The sequence below is a fragment of the Monodelphis domestica genome, chromosome 1, assembly GCF_027887165.1.
Source record: "Monodelphis domestica isolate mMonDom1 chromosome 1, mMonDom1.pri, whole genome shotgun sequence".
NCBI lineage: Eukaryota > Metazoa > Chordata > Mammalia > Didelphimorphia > Didelphidae > Monodelphis > Monodelphis domestica.
Window position 1 is genome coordinate 303,171,410 of NC_077227.1, and position 22,880 is coordinate 303,194,289.

General features: G+C 34.4%; 1 protein-coding gene across 13 annotated transcripts in view; it reads left to right on the plus strand.

Moving 5' to 3' along the window:
• The window catches only part of PACS2 (phosphofurin acidic cluster sorting protein 2), a 414,540-nt gene that overhangs the window by 303,015 nt on the left and 88,645 nt on the right, over positions 1 to 22,880 (plus strand). For all 13 annotated transcript variants that reach the window (XM_007473322.3, XM_007473321.3, XM_056821215.1 and 10 more), the window contains one exon: positions 2,465 to 2,601. In XM_007473322.3, coding sequence (XP_007473384.1) covers positions 2,465 to 2,601 — 137 coding nt within the window. The remainder of the gene's footprint in view (positions 1 to 2,464; positions 2,602 to 22,880) is intronic.

A 22,880-nucleotide genomic window follows, 5' to 3' on the forward strand; every position in this document is an offset into this window, starting at 1 on the left:
CATGGCTGTCCAGCCATTCTAACTTCAGTTATTAGAGTAATTTACATGCTTGGCACATAGCACAAGTAAAATGTTGTAAAAGAAGATTTACTCTGATCATAAGGATATAGTTTTCAAATCCCAGGGCAAGAATAAGATTAAAGATGGCTCTGGTCAATTAAGCTTTTTCCCCTCAGAGACAAAACTCTGAGTTGAGAATCTTAAAGATAATATAAATTGCCACTTTGATATTCAACCTGTTACACAACTACGTATCCCAAGCACTTTTTTTTTTAAAAAAACACCCTCATATTATGTCTTAGTATCAATTCTAAGATAGAAGAGTGGCAAGGTGACTTGTCACAGAGATATAAACCCAGGTCCACCCACCTGACTTCAGACCTCATTCTCTATCCACTGTGTTACTACCCAGCTGTCCTTTCAATCATGTTTTACAATTCATTTTTCTAGGATTTTCCTATTTATTCTAGCTATACGGCAGTTCTACGCAACAAGATTTTTTGTTTTCTAAATGTGGTAAAACATTTTCTGTGAAAATATTTTAGGTTTCCTTAATGGGTCTGTGCTAATGGAAATGCCAGGGGCTATGTTTTGTATGAAACAAAGAAAATGATGCTCTAGCTGCCTACATGGCTACTGTATATGAGCATCCCCTGATTCCTAGGTGTCTTATACTCCTACCTTCTCCATAGCCTATCTACATCACAAGGTCTAATCAAACCCAGGTAATGTGTGCAATTCTTGTTATGGTCTACCATAGAAGTGCATTCTAATCTTGGAATACAGTATTCACAAAAGTACAGAGAAGAAAGTAGGCACTTTGCATCTTTTTTTTTTTTTGCCTAGTTTCAGCTCCAGGGAATAAGATGTCCCTCCCAGAATAAGCTCACCACTTCTAATCTCATCATCATGTTACTAAGTCAAATCCTGCCTCACACCATCTTCCTCAGCTTCCTCTCTCCTCTAACTAGAGGGCAAAAGGGTGGAGCATAGTACCTAACAGATACATAATTATAAATATAAATGTAATTATATTAATAAACATTTATTGGTTTGGTCTGCTTTGAAAAAAGAAGGCAAAGAACACAGTGTTCAATAGATGTTCAATAGATGGCCTGGGATCATATCTGTGGCTGGCATAGAGACACGAAGTAGGAAAATAGTAAATTGAAACAAGACTAAAAGATAGGTTAAAGCTATATTAGACTATGGAGGATGATAAATTATTGTTAAAATGTTAATTTGTTTAAGTTGCAAAATGCAAATACATTCTCATGTAATTGTAAATGTGAAAATACTGGTTACACTGCTACGTTTGGAGCTGATAGGAACTCTCAGTTCTGGAACTTATTTCTTGTTTGATCCTGGGCAAATCACTTGATCTTTGTGGCTCTTAGCGATTTCTCAAGACTTTAAAAGAATATGCTGACTTCCACTGATAGAAGGAATTTACACATCTGGGAGTTTCTCATATAGATTAATTAATTAATAGGTCTAGTCCCTATTCCAATGTTTAAGGCAAAGATTATATACAAAGATGAAGAAAACCAAAGTTCTTGCCCTCAAGGAACTTGTAAAGAGAATCACAAAACAATGGAAAAGGAAAATTTCCTTTAGTTGTGGGAAAATCAGGAAATTGTGTCAATAGAAGTGAGCAAAGTAGTTTTTCACTTGGTTTTGGAGGAAAAGAAGGAAAGGGCGAAGAGATAAAGAATTTACAAATATGAGAAAACAAGACAGTCTCTACTGTCAGTGAAGTTTCATGCTAATAGGAGAAGACAACATAAAGAGAGGCAAGGTAACAGCTGAAAAGATAGTTCAGTCCAGAGATCAAGTTGAAGTGAAGTGAAGTGAAGTGGAAGTATCTTTGTGACTTTCTTTAGATCTATAAATGTTCTGTTCACCTTTAGAAGGAAATCTTAGTTACATTCACAAAGAAGCAACCTAAACAGGGATAACTGATGAATTTTATGAAATCTCCAGAAAAGAATATTTCTGTTAAAGCCTAATTTGAAGAGGAACACTGGCATTTCAAGATGACTTGTTCACCTTTCTCTTTCAATTGACTTCTTTTAAATGTTTGGAAATTGATGCATCAACATATTCTTTAGTGGATATAATATAGGTTCTCACATTGCCCATCTGCCTGCTACACAGATGCATATTCTCATCACTCTTTTGAATTAATTTTTTCAAATTTTCTTATTTTCTGTATTTGATAAGCTAATTCTCCTACCAAACGAGGTGTTTATATAATTGTAATTCCATAAAGCATCAGTATTTAAATTATAGAATAAGTAAAAGGATAACTTTTTAATTAGTGTAAGCCTGTCTAACCAAAGTACCTGTTCATTTGGTTATGGACTAGTTGGTTAAAAGACAAGAGAGGCAAAGACACTAATATACCTTTGTGAATAAAGAGACTTTTTTAATGATATTCAAGAATGATTTTTCCTTATGCCAGAATCTGCTTCCACAAGAGACTAATCAGCAAGAAGATAGCCAGGAAACTGAGCTTTCTACACTGGATGTGTTCATTGAGAAGCTTCCACCAAGTGGGAAGATTACCAAGACAGAGTCTTTGATTATTCCTTCTACCAGGTAACATCTCTAATTAACATTTATGACAATGCCTATTCCTGATAAGGTTACCCCATAGTCAAAATATGTGCAGTAATACAAAAAAAGTTGACATTGAAACTTTTATCTAAAATCCATAATGATTATATAAAATACTAATTTGTATCATTTTATTTCAGTGAGTTGCTGTTTGCCTCATTTTGTGTTGCATATTTAAGATTTTTTTATCATGATTGTGACTTGAGGACAGCACATTCAGCCTCCTATAGGGGAAAGTTTCCATGTTCTTTATGATGGCACTAATAATAATGATTTATAATATCTAATTGAGGAAGTTTTCATAACTTGAGGAGAAAGAAAAATTTTGAAGCAGGCAAAAAAAAGAGAGAGTAAAAAATAAATAAGAAAGAGGCAAAGAGCATTTGAAATTATAGCACTGACATAAGAAACATTCCAGGATTTAGACAGTGTTAATCAGGTAGAGCATGTTTGTATTCTATGATATTAACCTATGAAGGTGGAATAAAACAATCCCACTTGCAGATGGTTAATGGGAAAAACACACCCAATAATCATAACCATGAATGTGAGTAGGATTGAATTCATGAAACAGAAGACAGAATGACAGAATGAATTAGAAAAGAAAGTGATATTTGTATGCAAAAAAACACTTCAATAGGCACATATTTTATACAGTTAAAAATGAAGGCAGGGCACTTGGGTATGTCATTGGATTGAGAGTCAGATGTAGAGATGTGAGGTCCTAGGTTCAGATTCGGCCTCACACACTTTCCAGCTGCGTGAACCTGGGCAAGTCACTTGACCCCCATTGCCTAGCCCTTGCCACTTTTCTGTCTTGGAACCAATGCATTGTATTGATTCTAAGATGGAAGGTAAGGGTTTTTTAAAAAATGAAGGGTTAGAATAGATTTTATTCTACCTCAGCTGAATAAAAAGTTAGGAAATTCCTGCTCTCGAGCAAGTCAAACATACAATTAAGAGAGATGAGCAGGAAAATTACATTATGCTTAAAGATATATAGAAAAGAAATGATCAATATTACATCTATGTGTACTGATTTCTATATATCTAAATACTTTTAAAATGTTAGCTGAATTAAAGCATGAACTGGATTCTAAGACAAGTAGTGTCTGATGCCTTTTTTAGATTTAGTTAAAACACATACAATTAAAAGAAAGAAATTAAACATCTAACTTGAAGTGAATCTATATTAAAAAGCTTGGTATGAGCTTGATTACTAATTTAACACTTAAGTAATATAACTCTTTTTCTTTTTTTTTAAACTTTTACCTTCTTTCTTAGAAGCAATACTATATATTGCAACTGTCTGAGATCTTATTTCAGCCCAGAACCTCATGTCTCTAGGCTTGGTTCTCTATCCACTGAAACACCTAGATTCCTTTAATATAGATATTTTTAATTTTTTTAAACAAATTACACATATTAACAAATTTCCATACAAGTTTCCTAAGTTATATGATTGCACTTATCTCCCTCTCTCTCTTCCCTTCCTCTCCCTAGTGTAGGCAAGCAATTTGATCTTGATTATATGTATAGTGTCATGCAAACATATTTCCTTGTTGTTCATTTTTCTATGTGAGTAATCTTATAAAACAAAAATCCCAAAACATACACTCAAATAAACAATTGAAAAATCACATAATAGAACGATTTTTAAAATTGTATATGACTAACCTTTATTACATTATAAAAATGATTTTTATAGCATGAAAACTAATATACAGTCATCTATTTTAAACAAATCCTTGACTGAATATAATGCAATAAATCATTTATTTATAAAGTAAATATGAAGAAATGATACGGGCTTGAAGATTAGATAATTATCTTAAAGAATTTGCTTGTCAAGGAATAAATCATAGAAAGAAATACTTGTTTAAATGTAAGAGGATTATTGGAGGCAGTCAAGATGCTGGCTTAGAAGCAGCAAAAGGGATTCTTCTCTGAAAACCTTCCACACCAATCAAAATCAAAGTGCTTCGAGAGGGACAGAAAACCAGACACAACAACTAGACAGAGCCAGGGGACCATCTGCTCAATTCAACTTAAAAGGTATGCAGAGAAGGTTGAATTCTTGTATTTAAGGAAAAGAAAGAAGAAAGTCCCAGGGCCCCTCTGTCACCTACTGTGTTGAGACTCAGGAGGTTGGTGGGATCTCAGGGTAAGGGCTCTAGACCAGAGGGAGTCCCTTGCTACCACAGCTACATGAGGCTTATAGCTCAGATCACAGCTGTCAGGGAAGTAGCTGGAGGAGAGGGGCAGAAAGGAGGACAGCCTGGTCATAGCCTTCAGGGACCACTCCTCCATCATGGGCCTTTGCCTCTGCCTCTGGAAGTTTTGGCCTCAGGACACACTCAGACATGAAGATCAGCTCAACTGGCTTAATCTAGTCTATCAAAAGTGAAGAAAAGAAGCCTTCATAGAGCAAAAAAAATCAATCTCCAGCACCCCTCGTCTACATACTCTGCTGAGACCTGGGTAAGAATCCAATTGAATGGAACCCCAGGGTGAGGGCTGCAACTAAGACAAAGTGCCTTGATACGACCACAGGAAGCTCAGGGCTCTGACTGGGCAGCTGGCAGGGAGGAAGCTGGCAGGAAGGAAGAGAGAAGGAAGAGGGTACTACTTTCAGCCTCCACAGTAATTTCACCTTCAGCCTCTGCTGGCAACTGGGGAAGGTCTGGCCTCAGGGCATATTAATACAAAAGGTCAACTTCATCACCCTAATCCAGTTAATCAGCAAAGCAGAGAGAAAAGCACAACCTCATTGATCCAACAACTAAACAAGAGGAGCAAGAATACAGCCAATAAAGGAGGAAGAAATAAGGAAAAAATATGAGTAAACAATGGAAAAAGAAAAAAGAAATTGCAATCAACAGCTTCTATTCAGGTAATGAATAAAGAACAAATGGAACAGAAGAGGGCCAGGGACCACCAACCAAAAACTCAGGAACTCCAGCAAATTAGACACAGGCTTTCAAAGAACTCAAAACAGAATTGAAAAAAACAATTAAGAGGGGCTAAAGAAAATTAGGACAAGAACTTAAAATGCAAAATAGGTCAAATGGAAATGGAGACACATGAATTAAAACACAAAAATAGTGTCTTCAAAGCCAGAATTGACCAGCTTGAAAATGAAGCAAAGAAAATGAAAGATGGCCTAGAATGAAAAATAGACAAAAAGAAAAAAAGAGAATCTAAAACCCAGGGATGAAATTCAGAAATTAAAAATTAGAATCAAACAACTTCACAAGGCAGCAAGAATCTATAAAACAAAATCAAAAGAATGAAAATTTTGAGGAAAATATGAAACACCTCATTGACAAAATGTCAAACATTGAAAGCAGATCAAGGAGAGACAACTTAAGAATCATTGGTCTTCCAGAATATCAGGACAAAAGAAAGAAAAGAAAGCCTGGACATCATTCTACAGGAAATTATCCAAGAAAACTGCCCCAACATTCTCGAACAAGAGAGAAAAGTGGAGATTAAAGAATCCACAGATCTCCTCCAGGATTTAATTCCCAATTGACAATTCCAGGAATGTTATAGCCAAATTCAAGAACTACCAGAACAAGGAAAGAATATTACAAGCTCCTACGAAGTCGTCATTCAGATACCATGGAACCACAGTGAGGATAACACAGGATCTGGCTCCATCTACATTGAAGGACCAGAAAGCATGGAATATCATATTCCAGGAAGAAAGAGAATTGTGTCTACAATGAAGAATCAATTACCCAGCAAAATCGGCTCTATTCTTGCAGAGGATAGTATGGTCATTAAATAAAATAGAAGATTTCCAAGCATTCATGAAGAAAAGATCAGACATAAACAGAAAATGTGATGCCCAAACACAGAATTCAAGAGAATCACCAAAAGGTAATTAAGAAAGGGGAAAAAGGGCGGGGGGGGGGGGGGTGGGAACAAACTTTTTTTAAAGAACCCAATAAATTCAAATGATTTATATTCCTATAAGAAAAGATGATATTGGTAACTCTTAAAAATTGTTATTATCATCAATATAGCTAGAAGAAGTATATTTAGAGGTAACAGTTACAAACTGTATTGGATGAAATAGCAAAATATAGTTTATTACTAGAGGTAAAAAAAAAAACAGGATAATACTAAGAGAAATGGGAAAAGAGACAAAATAGGGCAAATTTATATTTCCTAAAGAAGCACATAGCAGGAGCAGAGGAGAAGACCAATACAATGAAAGGGTGAAAGAGGTTCGACATACTTAATTTTTACATGCATTGAAATTGACTCAAAGATGGAAGAAAAATCAGATCCATTGGGGCAGAGAATTGATTCATGCCCTATAGAAAAGGATACGGGTAACAGGCAGAGTGGTGGGGAGACAAATAATACAAGGGAGGGAGAGTGAGGGGGTAGTTTAAAAGGACCCTAAAGAAAAATAAGAGGGGGATAAGAAGGAAGGTGGGAGAAAGGGAAATAAAATAAGGGTGGGGATTAGGGGGACTGATTAAAATCAAAACACTGGTGTAGAAGGAAATAGTGAAAGAAGTAAGGGCAGGACTAAGAGGAAATCAAAATGTTGGAAAATACACAGGTGGTAATCATGACTCTGAATGTGAATGGGATAAACTTACCCATAAAACAGAAGCAAATAGCAGAGTGGATTAGAAACCAAAATCCTACCATATGTTGTCTACAAGAAACACACATGAGGCAGGTAGACCCATACAGGGTAAAGATAAAAGGCTAGAGCAAAATCTATTGGGCATCAACTGAGAAAAAGAAGGCAGGAGTCACAATCATGATATCTGACAAAGCCAAAGTAAAAATAGATCTAGTTAAAAGAGATAGGGAAGGTAACTACATCCTGATAAAAGGCAGTATAGACAATGAGGAAGTATCAGTACTCAACATTTATGCACCAAAAGGTATAGCATTCAAATTTTTAAGGTGAAATTATTGGAGTTTGAAGAGGAAATAGATAGGAAGACTATACTAGTGTGTGACCTGAACCTTCCTCTATCAGATCTAGATAAGTCAAACCAAAAAATAAATAAGAAAGAGGTAAGAGAAATGAGTGGAATCTTAGAAAAATTAGTATTAATAGATATATGGAGAAAAATAAATAGGAACAAAAAGGAATACACATTTTTTTCAGCAATACTTGGTACATTCACAAAGATTGACCATGTGCTAGGGCATAACAACATGACAAATATGCAAAAAAAAACAGAAATAATAAATGCAACCTTTTGAGATCATAATGCAATAAAAATAATAATTAGCAAGATTACACGGGGAGGCAAATCAGAAATTAATTGGAAATTAAATAATATGATTCTCTAAAATTGGTTAAAGAACAAATCATAGAAACAATAATTCCATTGAAGAGATTGACAATGAGGAAACATCCTTTCAAAAATCTATGGGCTGAAGCCAAAGCAGTACTTAGGGGAAAATGTATATCCTTGAGTGCATATATTAACAAATTAGGGAGGGAGGGCAGAGGTCAATGAATTGGACATGCAAATTAAAAAACTAGAAAGAGAACAAATTGAAAATCCTAAAATTTAGAGGAGAAATTATTAAAATTGGAAGTAAAAGAACTATTGAGTTAATAAATAGGACTAGAAGCTTTGGAAAAGAAAACAAATAAAATATATAAAGTACTAGTTAATCTAATTTTTAAAAAAGGAAAGAAGAAAACCAATTAACATTATCAAAGATAAAAAGGAAGACCTCATCTCTAATGAAGAGGAAATTCAGGCAATCATTAAAAACTATTTTGCCCAAATATATGGCAATAAATATGGAAATCTAGGTGATATGGATGAATATTTACAAAAGTGTAAATTGCCTAGATTCGCAGAAGAAATAGAATAGTTAATAATCCCATATCAAAAAAGAAATTGAACAAGCCATCAAATAACTCCCTAAGGAAAAATCCCCAAGAATAGATTGAATATTCACAAGTGAATTCTATCAAACATTCAAAGAACAACTAATCCCAATACTATTCAAATTATTTGATATAATAAGCAATGAAGGAGTTCTACCAAATTCCTTTTATGACACAAATATTATACTGATTCCAAAGCCAGGCAGATCAAAAACAGAAATAAAACTACAGACCAATCTCCTTAATGAGCATTGATGAAAAAAATCTTAAATAACTAAAAAAAAAAAACTAGCAAAAAGACTCCAGCAAGTGATCACAAGGGTTTTTCATTATGATCAGGTGGGATTTATACCAGGAATACAAGGATGGTTCTGTATTAGGAAAACCATTCACATAATTGACCATGTCAACAAAGCAAACCAACAGGAATCAATGATTTTCTCAATAGATGCAGAAAAAGCCTTTGACAAAATACAAATCGCTTTCCTGTTGAAAATACTAGAAAGCACAGGAATAGAAGGACCTTCCTAAAAATAATTTTTAAAAAATATCTATTCAAAACCATCAGCAAGCATCATCTGCAATGGGGATAAACTAGAAGCATTTCCCAGTAAGACTAGAAGTGAAACAAGGATGCCCATTATTACCTCTATTATTTAACATTGTACTAGAAACACTAGCAGTAGCAATTAGTGAAGAAAAAGAAATTGAAGGTATTAAAATAGACAATGAAGAGATCAAACTATCACTCTTTGCAAATGATATAATGGTCTACTTAAAGAATCCTAGAGAATCAATTAAAAAGCTAGTGAATATTATCAACAACTTTAACAAAGTTGCAAGATACAAAATTAACCCAAATTAATCATCAGCATTTCTATATATTTCCAACACATCCCCACAGCAAGAGTTAGAAAGAGAAATTCCATTTGAAATCACCCTAGACAATACAAAATACTTAGGAATGTTTCTGCCAAGACAAACACAGGAATTATATTAACACAACTACAAAACACTTTCCACACAATTAAAACTAGATCTAAACAATTGGAAAAACATTGATTGCTCATTGATAGGAGGAGATAACATAGCAAATGTGACAATCCTACTCAAATCAATTTACTTAGAGCCATACCTATCAAACTACCAGGAAAGTTTTTTTACTGAATTAGAAGAAAACTATAACAGTTCATTTGGAAAGACAAATGATCAAGAATATCAAGGGAAATAATGAAAAAAATATGGAGGGAAGTCTAGCAGTACCCAGTCTTAAACTGTACTATAAAGCAATGGTCATCAAAATGTTATACTACTGGTTAAGAGACAGAAGAGAGGTTGGAGTAATTAACCTCAACAAGACAGTGTAGTATGATAAACCCAAAAGACTCAGCTTTTGGGACAACAATCCAATATTCGACAAAATCTGCTGGGAAAATTAGAAAACAATATGGGAGAGATTAGGTTTGGATCAACATCTCACACCCTACACCAAGATAAATTCAGAATGGGTGAATTACTTAAATATAAAGAAGGAAACAATAAATAACTTAGGTGAAGAGAATAGTTTATATATCAGATCTATGGAAAGGAAAGATTTAAAGTTAGAAATTGTTAAATATTACAAAATGTAAAAAAAGTCATTTTGATTATATTAAATTAAAAAGATTTTGTACAAACAAAGCCAATACAATCAAAATTGGAAGGGAATTGACAAATTGGGGGAAAAATCTTTATAATAAAAACCTCTAACAAAGGTCTAATTACTCAGATTTATAAGGAGCTAAATCAGTTGTACAAAAAAGCAAGCCATTTGCCTGTTGATAAATGGGCAAGGGACATGAATGGGCAATTTTCAGATAAAGAAAATAGAACTATCAATAAGCACATGAAAAAGTGTTCTAAATATCTTCTAGTTATAGAAATGCAAATCAAAACAGTTCTGAGGTACCACCTCACACCTAGCAGATTGGCTAACATGACAGCAAAGGAAATAAATGGTGGAGGGGATGTGGCAAAATTGGTTCATTAATGCATTGCTGGTGGAGTTGTGAATTGATCCAACCATTCTGGAAGGCAATTTGGAACTATGCACAAAGGGCTTTAAAAGAGTCTGCCTTTTGATCCAGCCATAGCACTGCTGGGTTTATACCCCAAAGAGACAATAAGGAGAAAGACTTGTACAAAAATATTTATAGCCTTGTGCTTTGTGGTGGCAAAAAATTGGAAAATGAGAGGATGCCCTTCAATTGAGGAATGGCTGAACAAATTGTGGTATATGTTGGTGATAAAATACTATTGTACTCAAAGGAATAATATAACTGGCAGAATTCCATGTGAACTGGAATGGCCTCCAGGAATTGATGCAGAGTGAAATGAGCAGAACCAGGAGAACAATATACACAGACACTGTAGCACAATCAGTTATAATGGACTTCGCTACTAGCAGCAATGCAATGATCCAGGTCAGTTCTAAGGGACTCATAAGAAAGAACACTATCCACATTGAGAGAAAGAACTGTGGGTGTAGAAACACAGATGAAAAACAACTACCTAATCACACGTCAATTAGAGATATGATTGGTGATGTAGACTCTAAGTGATCACCCTAATGCAAATATTAATAATATGGAAATGGGTCTTGATCGATGACACATGTAAAACCCAGTGGATTTGCTCATTGGCTACAGAAGGAAGTTGGGAGGAGTGAAGGAAAATAATATTAATCATGTTACTATAAAAAAATGTTCTAAATTAATTAAATAAATTTTTACAAATAAATAGTTAAAAATTAGAATTGAACAACTAGAAGCAAATGACTTTACAAGGCAGCAAGAGTCTATAAAATAAAACCAAAAGAACAAAAAAGTTGAGGAAAATATGAAATACCTAATTGATAAAAACAACACAATTTAACTACTACTGGAAAATTATGGCAAAAGAAAAAGCCTGTACATCATTGTACAGGATTCAATCCAACGAAACTGCCCTGATATTCTTGAACAAGATGGTAAAGCAGAGATTGGAAGAATACACAGATCACCCCCTGCATTAAATCCCTAGGTAGTAATGACCAGAAATGTTGCAGTGAAGTTCAAGAATTTCCAGACCAAGGGAAAGATACTACAGGATGCTAAAAAGAAACTATTCAGATAACATGAAACCACAGTCAGGATTACAGAGGACATAACTGCATCCACACTGAAGGACCAGATGGAATGGAATATCATATTCTGGAAAGGAAGGGAACTAACTCTACAACCAAGATTGAACTACTCAGCAAAATTGTCTCTATTCTTGCTGAGAAAAGTATGGTCATTTGATAAAATAAAAGATTTCCAAACATTCCTGAAGGAAAGACCAGACTTAAACAGAAAATTTGATGCCCAAATACAGAACTCAAGAGAATCACCAAAAGATAACTAAGAAAAGGGTAAAAAAAATTTAAGGGACCCAATAAGTTTAAATGATTTGTATTTCTATATGGAAAAAAATATATTGGTGACTCTTAAAAATTGTTATTATCATCAGGGTATCTAGAAGAAGTATACTTAGAGGATTTGAAGACCCTCTCTACATAAAATTCTCATGTGGGGTTGAATCACCTATGGAGGGAAGCTGAAGGTTAGAAAGTAATGGATTAAATTCATTAGCTAGAGAGAGTGAGCCAAAAAAGAATGAGAGAGAGAGAGAGAGAGAGAGAGAGAGAGAGAGAGAGAGAGAGAGAGAGAGAGAGAGAGAGAGAGAGAGAGAGAGAGAGAGAGAGAGAGAGAGAGAGAGAGAGAGAGAGAGAGAGAGAGAGAGAGAGAGAGAGAGAGAGAGAGAGAGAGAGAGAGAGAGAGAGAGAGAGAGAGAGAGAGAGAGAGAGAGAGAGAGAGAGAGAGAACGAACACATAGGGACAAAACATTAGCATGGTCTCAGCCTGTCAGCAGGTCAGCTCCTCATCAGATGTTCAGAGAGAGAATGAGCTCAAATGATTGTATTGAGGCTTGTAGGAATGGGGGTTGTAGGATGTCAATCAAACAGTCTGCACATCAGAAGTTTTAACGTAGTAGTGACAACCATAAGGAACAGATGGCCATAGTGGTATAACCAGGTACTCAGGTAATAAGTACATGTGAAATCCTCTCCTTTCCAGCACACTGGCACCAGTTTATGCAAATTCAAGTCTCTGATATTACAAAGGACCTGTAGGATTTGTCTGCTAGCTTTCAGAGGCTTGATTCTTAAGTGCTTCCAAGTTTTAAACATAACTTATTTAATTTGCCCCTATGCTCATTCTCTCTCTCTCTCTCTCTCTCTCTCTCTCTCTCTCTCTCTCTCTCTCTCTCTCTCTCTCTCTCATCCTTCTATGGCTCACTCTTTCTAGCCTGAATTTAAGGATTCAGAAGTCAATATTGTGAATTATTAGAAATATATTCATAAGTCTGGTCCATGAGCACTTTGCTCATTAACATCAGTTTTTTAATACATCTTCAATATCTTCATGATAAGTAAAACCCTTCAGAGGGCACAGTGACAAACTATATAGGATGATATGTCAAAAAATATAAAAAACTAGGAGTAAAAAAAGAGTATAACATTAAGAGAAGTGGGGAAGAGAAAAAAATGGGATAAATATATATTTCATAAAGAAGCGCATGGGGGGAAGGTAGGAGAAGACCAATACAATGGAAGAGTAAAAGAGTTTGGCACCAGGTAATACTTAAATTCTATGCTCATTGAAATTGACTCAGAGAGGGAAGAACAATCAAGATCCAGTAGGGCAGAGAATTTTATCATACCCTATAGATAAGTAGAAGAGTAATAAACAGGCTTGTGGGGAGGGGAGCAATAAAAAGGAGGGAGAAGTTGGGGAGTCATTAAAAGGCACTATAGCAAGAGGAAAATAATAAGAGAGGAGCTTGTGGGAAGAGGAGTATCATTAGGGAGGAGAAAGGTATGAGTCTGACTAAAAGCAAAATGTTCAAGGGGAGAATAAGAGAAAAGGCAGAATCAAAGGAGGAAGTCAAAATGTAGGGGAATACACAGATAGTAATCATAACTGAATGAGAATGGAATAAACTCACCAATAAAAAGGAAGCAGATAGCAGAATAGATTAAAAAACAGAATCCTAACATATGTTGTCTATAAGAAACACACTTGAGGCACGTAGACATACACAGGGTATAGGTAAGAGGATGGAACAGAATTTACTGGACTGCCAACTGAGACAAAGAAGGCTGGAGTAGCAATTATGATCTCAGACAAAGTTAAAGCAAAAATAGATCAGATTCAAAGAGATAAGGAAAGTAATTACATCTTGATGAAAGGCAGTATAAATAATGAAGAAATATCAGTACTCAGTATATATGCACCAAATGGTATAGCATTCAGATTTCTAAAGAAGAAACTAAAGGAGCTTAAGGAGGAAATAGATGGCAAAGCCATACTAGTAGGGGACCTCAACCTTTCTCTCTCAGAACTAGTTAAATCAAACCAAAAAATAAGTAAGAAAGAAGTAAGGGAAGTGAATAAAATGTTAGCAAAATTAACTGGAGAAAAACAGGGATAAAAAAGGACCATACCTTCTTTTCAGCAACAAATGGCACACCTGCAAAGATTGACCAGGCATAAAAACATTGCAAAGAAATGTAGGAAAGCAGAAATAATAAATGGAATTTTTTGAGACTATAATGCAATAAAAATCATCATCAATAAGGTCTTATGGAAAGGCAGATTTAAAATCCATTGAAACTAAATCATCTAATTCTTCAAAACTGGTGGGTCTATATTATTATTTTCTCAAAGGGGACTATGTTATTGTTGTGAGTCTAATTTAGGCACAAATTCAAGTCAAAGGTCACAAAGTCAACGAATTAGGCATGCAACTTAAAAATCTAGAAAGAGAACAAATTAAAAATCCCCAGATAAAAACTAAATTGGAAATCCTAAAAATCAAAGAAGAAATTAATAAATTTGAAAGTATAAAAACTATTGAATTTTGAAAGTAAAAGAAGTATTGAATAAGACTAGGAGCTGGTACTTTTGAAAAACAAATAAAACAGATAAAGTACTGCTTAATCTAATTAAAAAAAAAGAAGAAAAATTAATAGTATCAAAGAAAAAGGGCAACCTCACCTCTAATGATGAGGAAATTAAAGTAATTATTAAGAACTATTTTACCCACTTATATGACATTAAATATGACAATCTAGGTGAAATGGGTGAATATTCACAAAAATATAAATTGCCTAGATTAACAAAAGAGGAAATAGATTTCTTAAACAATCCCATCTCAGAAAAAGAAATTGAACAAGCAATTAAGGAACTTCCTAAGAAAAAATCCCCAGGGCCAGATGGATTCACAAGTGAATTCTATCAGACATTTAAAGAACAACTAATCCCAATATTATACAAACTATTTGACAAAATAAACAAAGGAGTTTTACCAAATTCCTTTTATGATATAAATATGGTATTGATTCCAAAGCCAGGCAGGCACACCAAAAACAGAAAAAGAAAACTATAGACCAATCTCCTTAATGAACATAGATGCAAAAATCTTAAATAGAATACTAGCAAAAAAGACTCCAGCAAGTTATCATGAGCATTATTCACTATGATCAGGTGGGATTTATACCAGGAATGCAAGGATGGTTTAATGTTGCTAAAACCATCCATATAGTTGACCATATCAACAACCAAACCAAAAGAAATCACATCATTATCTCAATTGATGGGGGGGGGGGAAAGCCTTTGTCAAAATACAACTCTTATTCTTATTAAAAACACTAGAAAGTATAGGAATAGATGGGCCTTTCCTAAAAATAATTTTAAAATGTATTTTTAAAACCATCAGCAAGCATCATTTGTAATGGGGATAAACTAGAAACCTCAGTAAGATCAGGAGTGAAGCAGGGATGTCTATTATCACTTCTATTATTTATCATTGTACTAGAATCACTAGCAGTAGCAGTTAGAGAAGGAAAAGAAATTGAAGGTACCAAAATAGGCAGTGAGGAGACTAAACTATCACTCTTTGCAGATGATATGATGGTCTACTTAAAGAATCCTATAGAATCAACTAAAAAGCTCATAGAAATAATCAACAACTTTATCAAAATTTCAGGATACAAAATTAACCTATATAAATCATCAGCATTTCTATATATTTCTAATATAACTCAGCAGCAAGAATTAGAAAGAGAAATTCCATTTTAAATCACCCTAGAAAGAAATAAAATATTTTGGAATCTTATCTGTCAAGACAAATGCAGGAATTATATAAACACAGCTACAAAACACTTTCTACACAATTAAAACTAGATCCAAATAATATGAAAAACATCAATTGCTCATAGGTAGGACAAGCTAATATAATAAAAATGATAATCCTACCCAAATTAATTTACTTATTCAGTGCCATACCTAGCAAACTTACAAGAAACTCTTTTATAGAATTAGAAAAAATTATAACAAAGTTCATCTAGAAGAACCAATATCAAGAATATCAAGGTAACTAAATGTAAGAGGAAAATTTTTTCTATTGACACATATTAACAAAAAGGTATAACAATTAATTGTGCATGAATACAACTAAAAAACCCAAATATTCACAAATATAGAAATAAGAATTGTGAATATCAAAAAAGTGATCAAAAATTGAAAACAAAGCAATAGAATGCTAAAAGCTGCATTTTGAAAAGACCTATAAAATAGTTAAGCACTTCGTTTTTCTTCTTTTTCAGTTATATGTAGGAATAATTTTTGAAAGTTGCTTCCTGACATTTTATATTTGAGATTTTTTCCCTTCCCTTTCCAGGCTTTCCTTGAAATCATCTTGTTTTAATCATTTTTATACCACAATAATCATAATTATATACCACAGTTTATTCAAGCATTTCCCAATTGATGAGGAATTTCCAAACTCTTTGCCACCACAAAGATGCCATCTATATAAATCTATTCAGCAAATGAATCCTTTTTATTATCTCTTTAGACCTATTGGAAAATTGTTGGATTACAGTAGGATCCCTTGGGCTGTAGTTCCATTTTGTTCTCCAGAATGGTTGGATCAGTTCACAACTCTATCAACAGTTCATTAATGTTCCAGTTTTTCTCCATCTCTTCAATAATTCATCATTTTTCCTTTTCTTTCATATTGGCCAGTGTGGTGGATGTGAGGTGATACCTCAAGAGTTGTTTGAATTTGCATTTTTGTGAGCTAAATAGAAATTTAGAGCACTTTTACCAGATATTTAATTTTTTCCAATTACACATAAAATTATTTTTAACATTTGTTTTTTAATATTTTGCATTCCATTTTGCTCCTTCCCCATTCTTCCTCAATGAGAGGATAAGCAATTTGATATAGTTTATATATGTGCAGTCATTCAAAACATTTCCAAATTAGTCATGTTGTGAAAGATGATACAGACAAAAATAAGAAAAACAAAAATAAAGTTTAAAAAGTATGCTTTAGTCTGCCATTCAATCAGTTCTTTATCTGGAGTCAGTAGCATTTTTCATAAGTCCTTTGGAATTGTCTCAGACCATTCTATTGCTGAAAATAACTGTCATTCACAGTTAATAATCCAAACAATATTGCATTTTCTATGTGCAGTGTTCTATTTCTGCACATTTCACTTTGCATCAATTTATACAAGTTTTTCCAGATTTTGTCTGAAACCATCCAGCTCATCATTTCTCATAATAAAATAGTATTCCCTGATAATCATATACTACAACTTATTCGGACATTCTCCAATTGGTAGGTATCCCCCTCAGTTTCTTATTCATTGCCACCACAAAAAAAGTGCAATAAATATTTTTGTATACATAGATCCTTTTCATTTTTAAAAAATCGTTTTGGGAGACAAAATAATAATGGTATTACTAGGTCATAGTTTTATAGTCCTTTGGGCATAGTTAAAAATTGCTTTCCAAAATAGTTGGATTAGTTCACAACTACACTGTCAGGGCATTTTTTCACATCCCCTCCTCCTTTTGTCATCTTCCTTTTCTTTCATAATGGCCTATCTGAATGCTTATGGTATATCTCAGAGTTGTTGTTTTTCCATATTGTTCATTTTAATAAGTGATTAATTTTATAGAACAAAAATCTCAAAATATAAACCCAAATAAACAATTGAAAAATTGTGTCCTTTCATCTTCATTCTGAGTCCAACAGTTTTCTCTGGAGGTGTATAGCATTCTTTGTCCTAAGTGCCTCAGAATTGTCCTGAATCTTTGTATTGCTGAGAATAGCTAAGTCTATTCCACAATATTCCACAATATTGCTATTGCTATGTACAATGTTTTCCTAGTTCAGAGTTGGTTTAATTTCTTTTTTTTTCCTATTTCTATAGCTAGAATTTTTAGTACAGTACTGAATAATAGTGGTGAATATTGGCATCCTTGTTACATGGAACCCTGATCTTATTGGGAAGACGTTTAGTTTTTACCCATTAAAGATATAGTTGCTGATATTTTTAGATGGATATGTCTTTTGATTTTAAAGAAAGAATTTCTATAATTTCTAGTATTTTAATTGAAATGAATGTTATGTTTTGTCAAGAAATCTTTTCTACATCTATTAAAATAATCCTATGATTTTTATTTTGTCTATTTTTATCACTATGTGCTGATAACTTTCCTAATATTGAACCAGCCCTATATTCCTGGTATAAAGTCTAAATGGTTATAATGTATACTCTCTGATATATTGCTATAATTTGCTTGCTAGTGTTTTATTTTAAATTTTTGTATCAATATTCATTAGGGAAATTAGCATATTAGAATAATTCTTTCTTTGTCTTTGCTCTTCCTGGTTTAGGTATCAGCACCATATTTGCTGCATAAGAGGAATTTACTAGGACTTCTTTGCCCATTTTTCCAGACAGTTTACATAGTATTGGAATTAATTGTTCTTTAAATGTTTGATTGAATTCATTTGTCAATCTGTTTGGTCTTGGCACTTTTTTCTTTCTTTTTTTTTTATTTAGAATATTTTTCCATGGTTCCATGATTCATGACCCCACGCACACTTTCTCTTCCCCCCCTCCCAAAGCCAACAAGCAGTTCTACTGGGTTATGCATGTATCATTGTTCAAAACCTATTTCCATGTTATTCATATTTGCAGTAGAGTGATCCTTTAACATCAAAATCCTAATAACATCCCTATCACATTACATGGTCAATCTTATATTTTTCTAATGCGTTTCTGGGTCCACGGTTTTTTCTCGGAATGTGGACAGCATTCTTTCTCCTAAATTCCTCTGGAATGTCCTGGGTCATTGCATTCTACTGGTAGGAAAGTCCCATTATATTTTATTGTACCATAATGTATCAGTCTCTGTGTATAATGTTCTCCTGGTTCTGCTCCTTTCGCTCTGCATCAATTCCTAGAGGTAGTTTCAGTTCACATGGAATTCCTCCACTTTATTATTCCTTTTAGCACAGTAGTATCATCACCAACATATACCACAATTTATTCAGCTGTTCCCCAATTATGATGGACACCCCCTCAGTTTCCAATTTTTTGACACCACAAAAGAGTACAACTATGAATATTTTTGTATAAGTCTTTTTCTTTATTATCTCCTTGGGGTACAAACCCAGCAGTGATATAGCTCAATCAAAGAGCAGGCATTCATTTAAACCCTTTGTGTATAGTTCCAAATTGCCCTCCAGAATGGTTGGACCAGTTCACAACTCCACCAATGTGGCATTAGTGTCCCAATTTTGCCACATCCCTTCCAACATTTATTGCTTTCCTTTGCAGTCATATTGTCCAATCTTCTAGGTGTGAGGTGCTGACCCTTTTTCCTTAGGGTCATTGTTGGCTTCTTTGACTTCTTTTTTTAAAATAGAATTATTTTAAGTATTTTATTTTCTCTTTTTATCTGGGCAATTAAATATCCATTTCACTTAGTTTGTTAGTTTTATAGGCCTGTAATTACAAAATAGTTCCTAACAATTGCATTCATTTCTACTTCATTGGTGATGCTTTTATTCTTCATTTTCGATATTGGTGATTTCGTTTTCCTTTTTTTTTTAAATCAAATTAATCAGTGATTTTATGTATTTTATTGGTTTTATGGTATTGGGTTTTATTTTGGTTTTTTGTATTCATAAAACCAGTTCCTAGATGTGTTTATTACTGCAATGATTTTCTTACTTTCACTTTCATTATCACCTTTGATTTTCTAGATTTACAATTTGGTTATTTACTGGGAATTTTAAACTTGTTCTTTTTCTAGTTTTTTAGAAGCATTTCCAGTTTATTGATCTACTCTGTTTTATTGATGCAAACATTTAGAGATTTGAATTTTCCCTTAAGTACTGCTTTGGCTAAACCCCATAAATTTTTCTATGTTGTTTCATTGTTGTCATTCTCCATAAAGAAATTACACATTGTTGCTATGATTGTTCTTTGACTCATTCATTCTTTAGGATTAGATTATATAATTTCCAATTCAATTTTAGACTGCATTGTAATTTGAAAATGATGCATTTAATATTTCTGCTTTTCTTCATTTAATTTGTGAAGTTTTATGCCCTAATACATGGTCATTTTTATGTAAATGACTTATACTGATGAGAAAAAATAATTTATTTCTTTTCACATTCAGTTTACTCCAGAGGGCTATCAGTCCTAATGTTTCTGAAATTCTATTCATATCCTTAACTACTTATTTTTTGGTTGGATTTGTCTCATTCTGAGAGTGGTCCCCTCTAGTATAATTTTACTGTAAGCAGCCCAGAATTTGGCTCAGCAAGCCATTCTGCCAAAAGTAGTAGTTCTTCAACACTCATACAGACTTACACAGGACTGCTCATCCACCTTTGATGCCCATCTGGCATTCTCTCATCTATAATCCAATAATCTATAAATTATGCAGTGACCCTGCCTTGGAAAACCATCCCAGCAAATGAACTAAACCATGTTGAGAATAACTGATATGCCACAAATACATCAGTGATTTGGGGGAATGGGGGAGCAACTCCCCATAGCAGGTAAAGAATTCCCTGGGTCAAATAGGCAGATGAAAATAATTTATTTCAGTAGCTAAGAAGACATGTGATGCAGGCACTGCAAAACTCTTAGAGCTTGAACACATATTGAAAATACCAAGATCATTCACTACATCCGTGGCCATTACCAGTCATGACTTTTGTCTTGCCATTGGACTTTGATAACTTTGTAAAGGGAAACCCCTCCTCCCAGGACTAGAACTAAAAAGTTATGGTTCCAGGCCAAAAGGAAAGGATAAAAAAGGGGATGCAAGAGATTACTTGCTCTCTATTCCCTTGGACGGTGGCACTGGAGGACCATGACTGGGAGAGATATCCATTTGAAGAGACAGGTGGTTAGAATTAGATTAGAAATAGGCTTTAATCTCTACCTATATGCTTTCTCTATTTCAAGTGAAAATTAATAAAACTCTGTGAAAACTAAAAACCAGGAGTTTTTAATTTAACTTTAACAGATGGCAACCACCTGAAGTTTTAGAAAAAGAATCCTCATTTTATTTTAAGAACGCCTTTTAGTATAGAATAAAGAATAGATAAATTTTGCTCTATCTCTGCTGGAAAGCTGTTTTTACGTTTTTTCACTGCTCCCCCTGCCTAAACTGCTACCTTGCTTCTGCTGATAAGCTGCACTGCTGCTGCTTGCTGCCCATCCCTTCCACTGCTTCACCTGTCCCTGCTGAGCCTGCTGCCTTGATGGGTGAGATAAACTCCCTCCGCTTAAACCTAAACTAGCTCAGAGCTCAGTAGTGACTGGGAAAAGCTGAAGAGCTAGCCCCTACCCATTACCTTACTGCTGCCTGGTGAGCTGGGCTTTTAGCAACAATTAGCCACCCCTCACAGAGCTCCATCTGGTGAGATGGGCCTCTACTGGCTTCCATCCCCTGCTCCCTGCCTCTTGTTGTAGCTACTCCCTTCCTTCCCCTTCCCCCACCCCCCAGCTACAGGCTTCCAGCTTGGAACTAAGGCAGCTCCTAGACTACTGAGAGTAGCAGGTTCTCCGCATAGTCTGGACCACAGCTTGGACCCCAGGCAGTACCTTCTTGACCATGCCCAGAGCAGGAGCCTCTGGCCCCATCCACACCCTATCCTAACCCAGGAGGGCTTCCACACTCCTAGCTGTGAGGATGGGAACTGAAGTACCAGCCCACACAGGGGATCTCCCATGCTACCCACTGTACTCTGACCTCCCAGCAAGGGGCTGAGGCTCTGTGCCTCCAGCTGTGGCTAAAGGTGAACATCAACCAGTACACACATATGTAGTGCTACCCACAAGCAAGAAGTAAAATACAGGCAATTTAATATAAATAATAAAATTAAATATAATTTAATATATCAAACCAAATTCAATCACATTGAATAAATTTAAATAAAAGAAGTATTAATAATTTTAAATAATTTTAAATTAAATAAAACCAAATTAATAAAATTGAACAAAATCAAATTAAGCCAGCCTAATTCAATGCAATATTTATTAATCAAATATACTAATTCAGGGCTTCATTATTTCAAACATCATAATAGTTTTAAAAATTATTATGATTATTATATGTATTTATTAGTAGCACTATTGTCTTGCATTGGTTTCTTATTTAACCTTGACCAAATATAGCTGCTTTCTACAATAAAATTAAAGGAAGTTGCATCTCAAATTTTTTTTCATGTTTTAGGATCCTTCCATTCATTATTTGAATTGCCCATTCAGCAAGTCAGAATAATTACAATAGACAGATCAGAACAGAAAGCCTAGAAATTTTTCTTCTAAATTCAGACTCAAAAGGACCAGAGATTATGTTAAATAAAGAGACAAAACCAGTAAAGTGCCTAAGGGTTCTCTACTATATAAGATACTATGTAGTTGAAATGAACAAGAGTTTCCTAAGGAGGATTAGATGACAAAAAAGGTGGTGAAAAACCCTTGCAAAGCCTGGACACAAAAATCTTTTAGCTAACCAAGGTATGGTTCTTTCAGTTTTAAAGCTTTGAAAGAACTAAAACCAGTCATTGGCCATAAAAATTCTAAAGAATATAGCTACTGACTCCTGTGAACATATTTTGAGAAACCAACCAAACTCAGTAGCCCTGAAAATAGCCTAGTTAACTCTGAAAACCCTGACAGATTGCCCTCCTTGCCCTCCAGCCAGGGCTACTCATTCTTTGGGTCCAGACAATTCTGACTTAACTCCTTTAGTTTCTCCTCCTAAACTCTTGATTAAATCTAACAAAAAAGACACTTCACCTTGTTCCCAGCCTGCCCACAAGAAGGCTCCTTCTCTTGATCCAGACCAGTATTTTACTCCTTCTGCCCCTCCTCCTATCAGACCCTGCTCACCTCCCACTCCTCCTTTCCCCTCCCCCAACC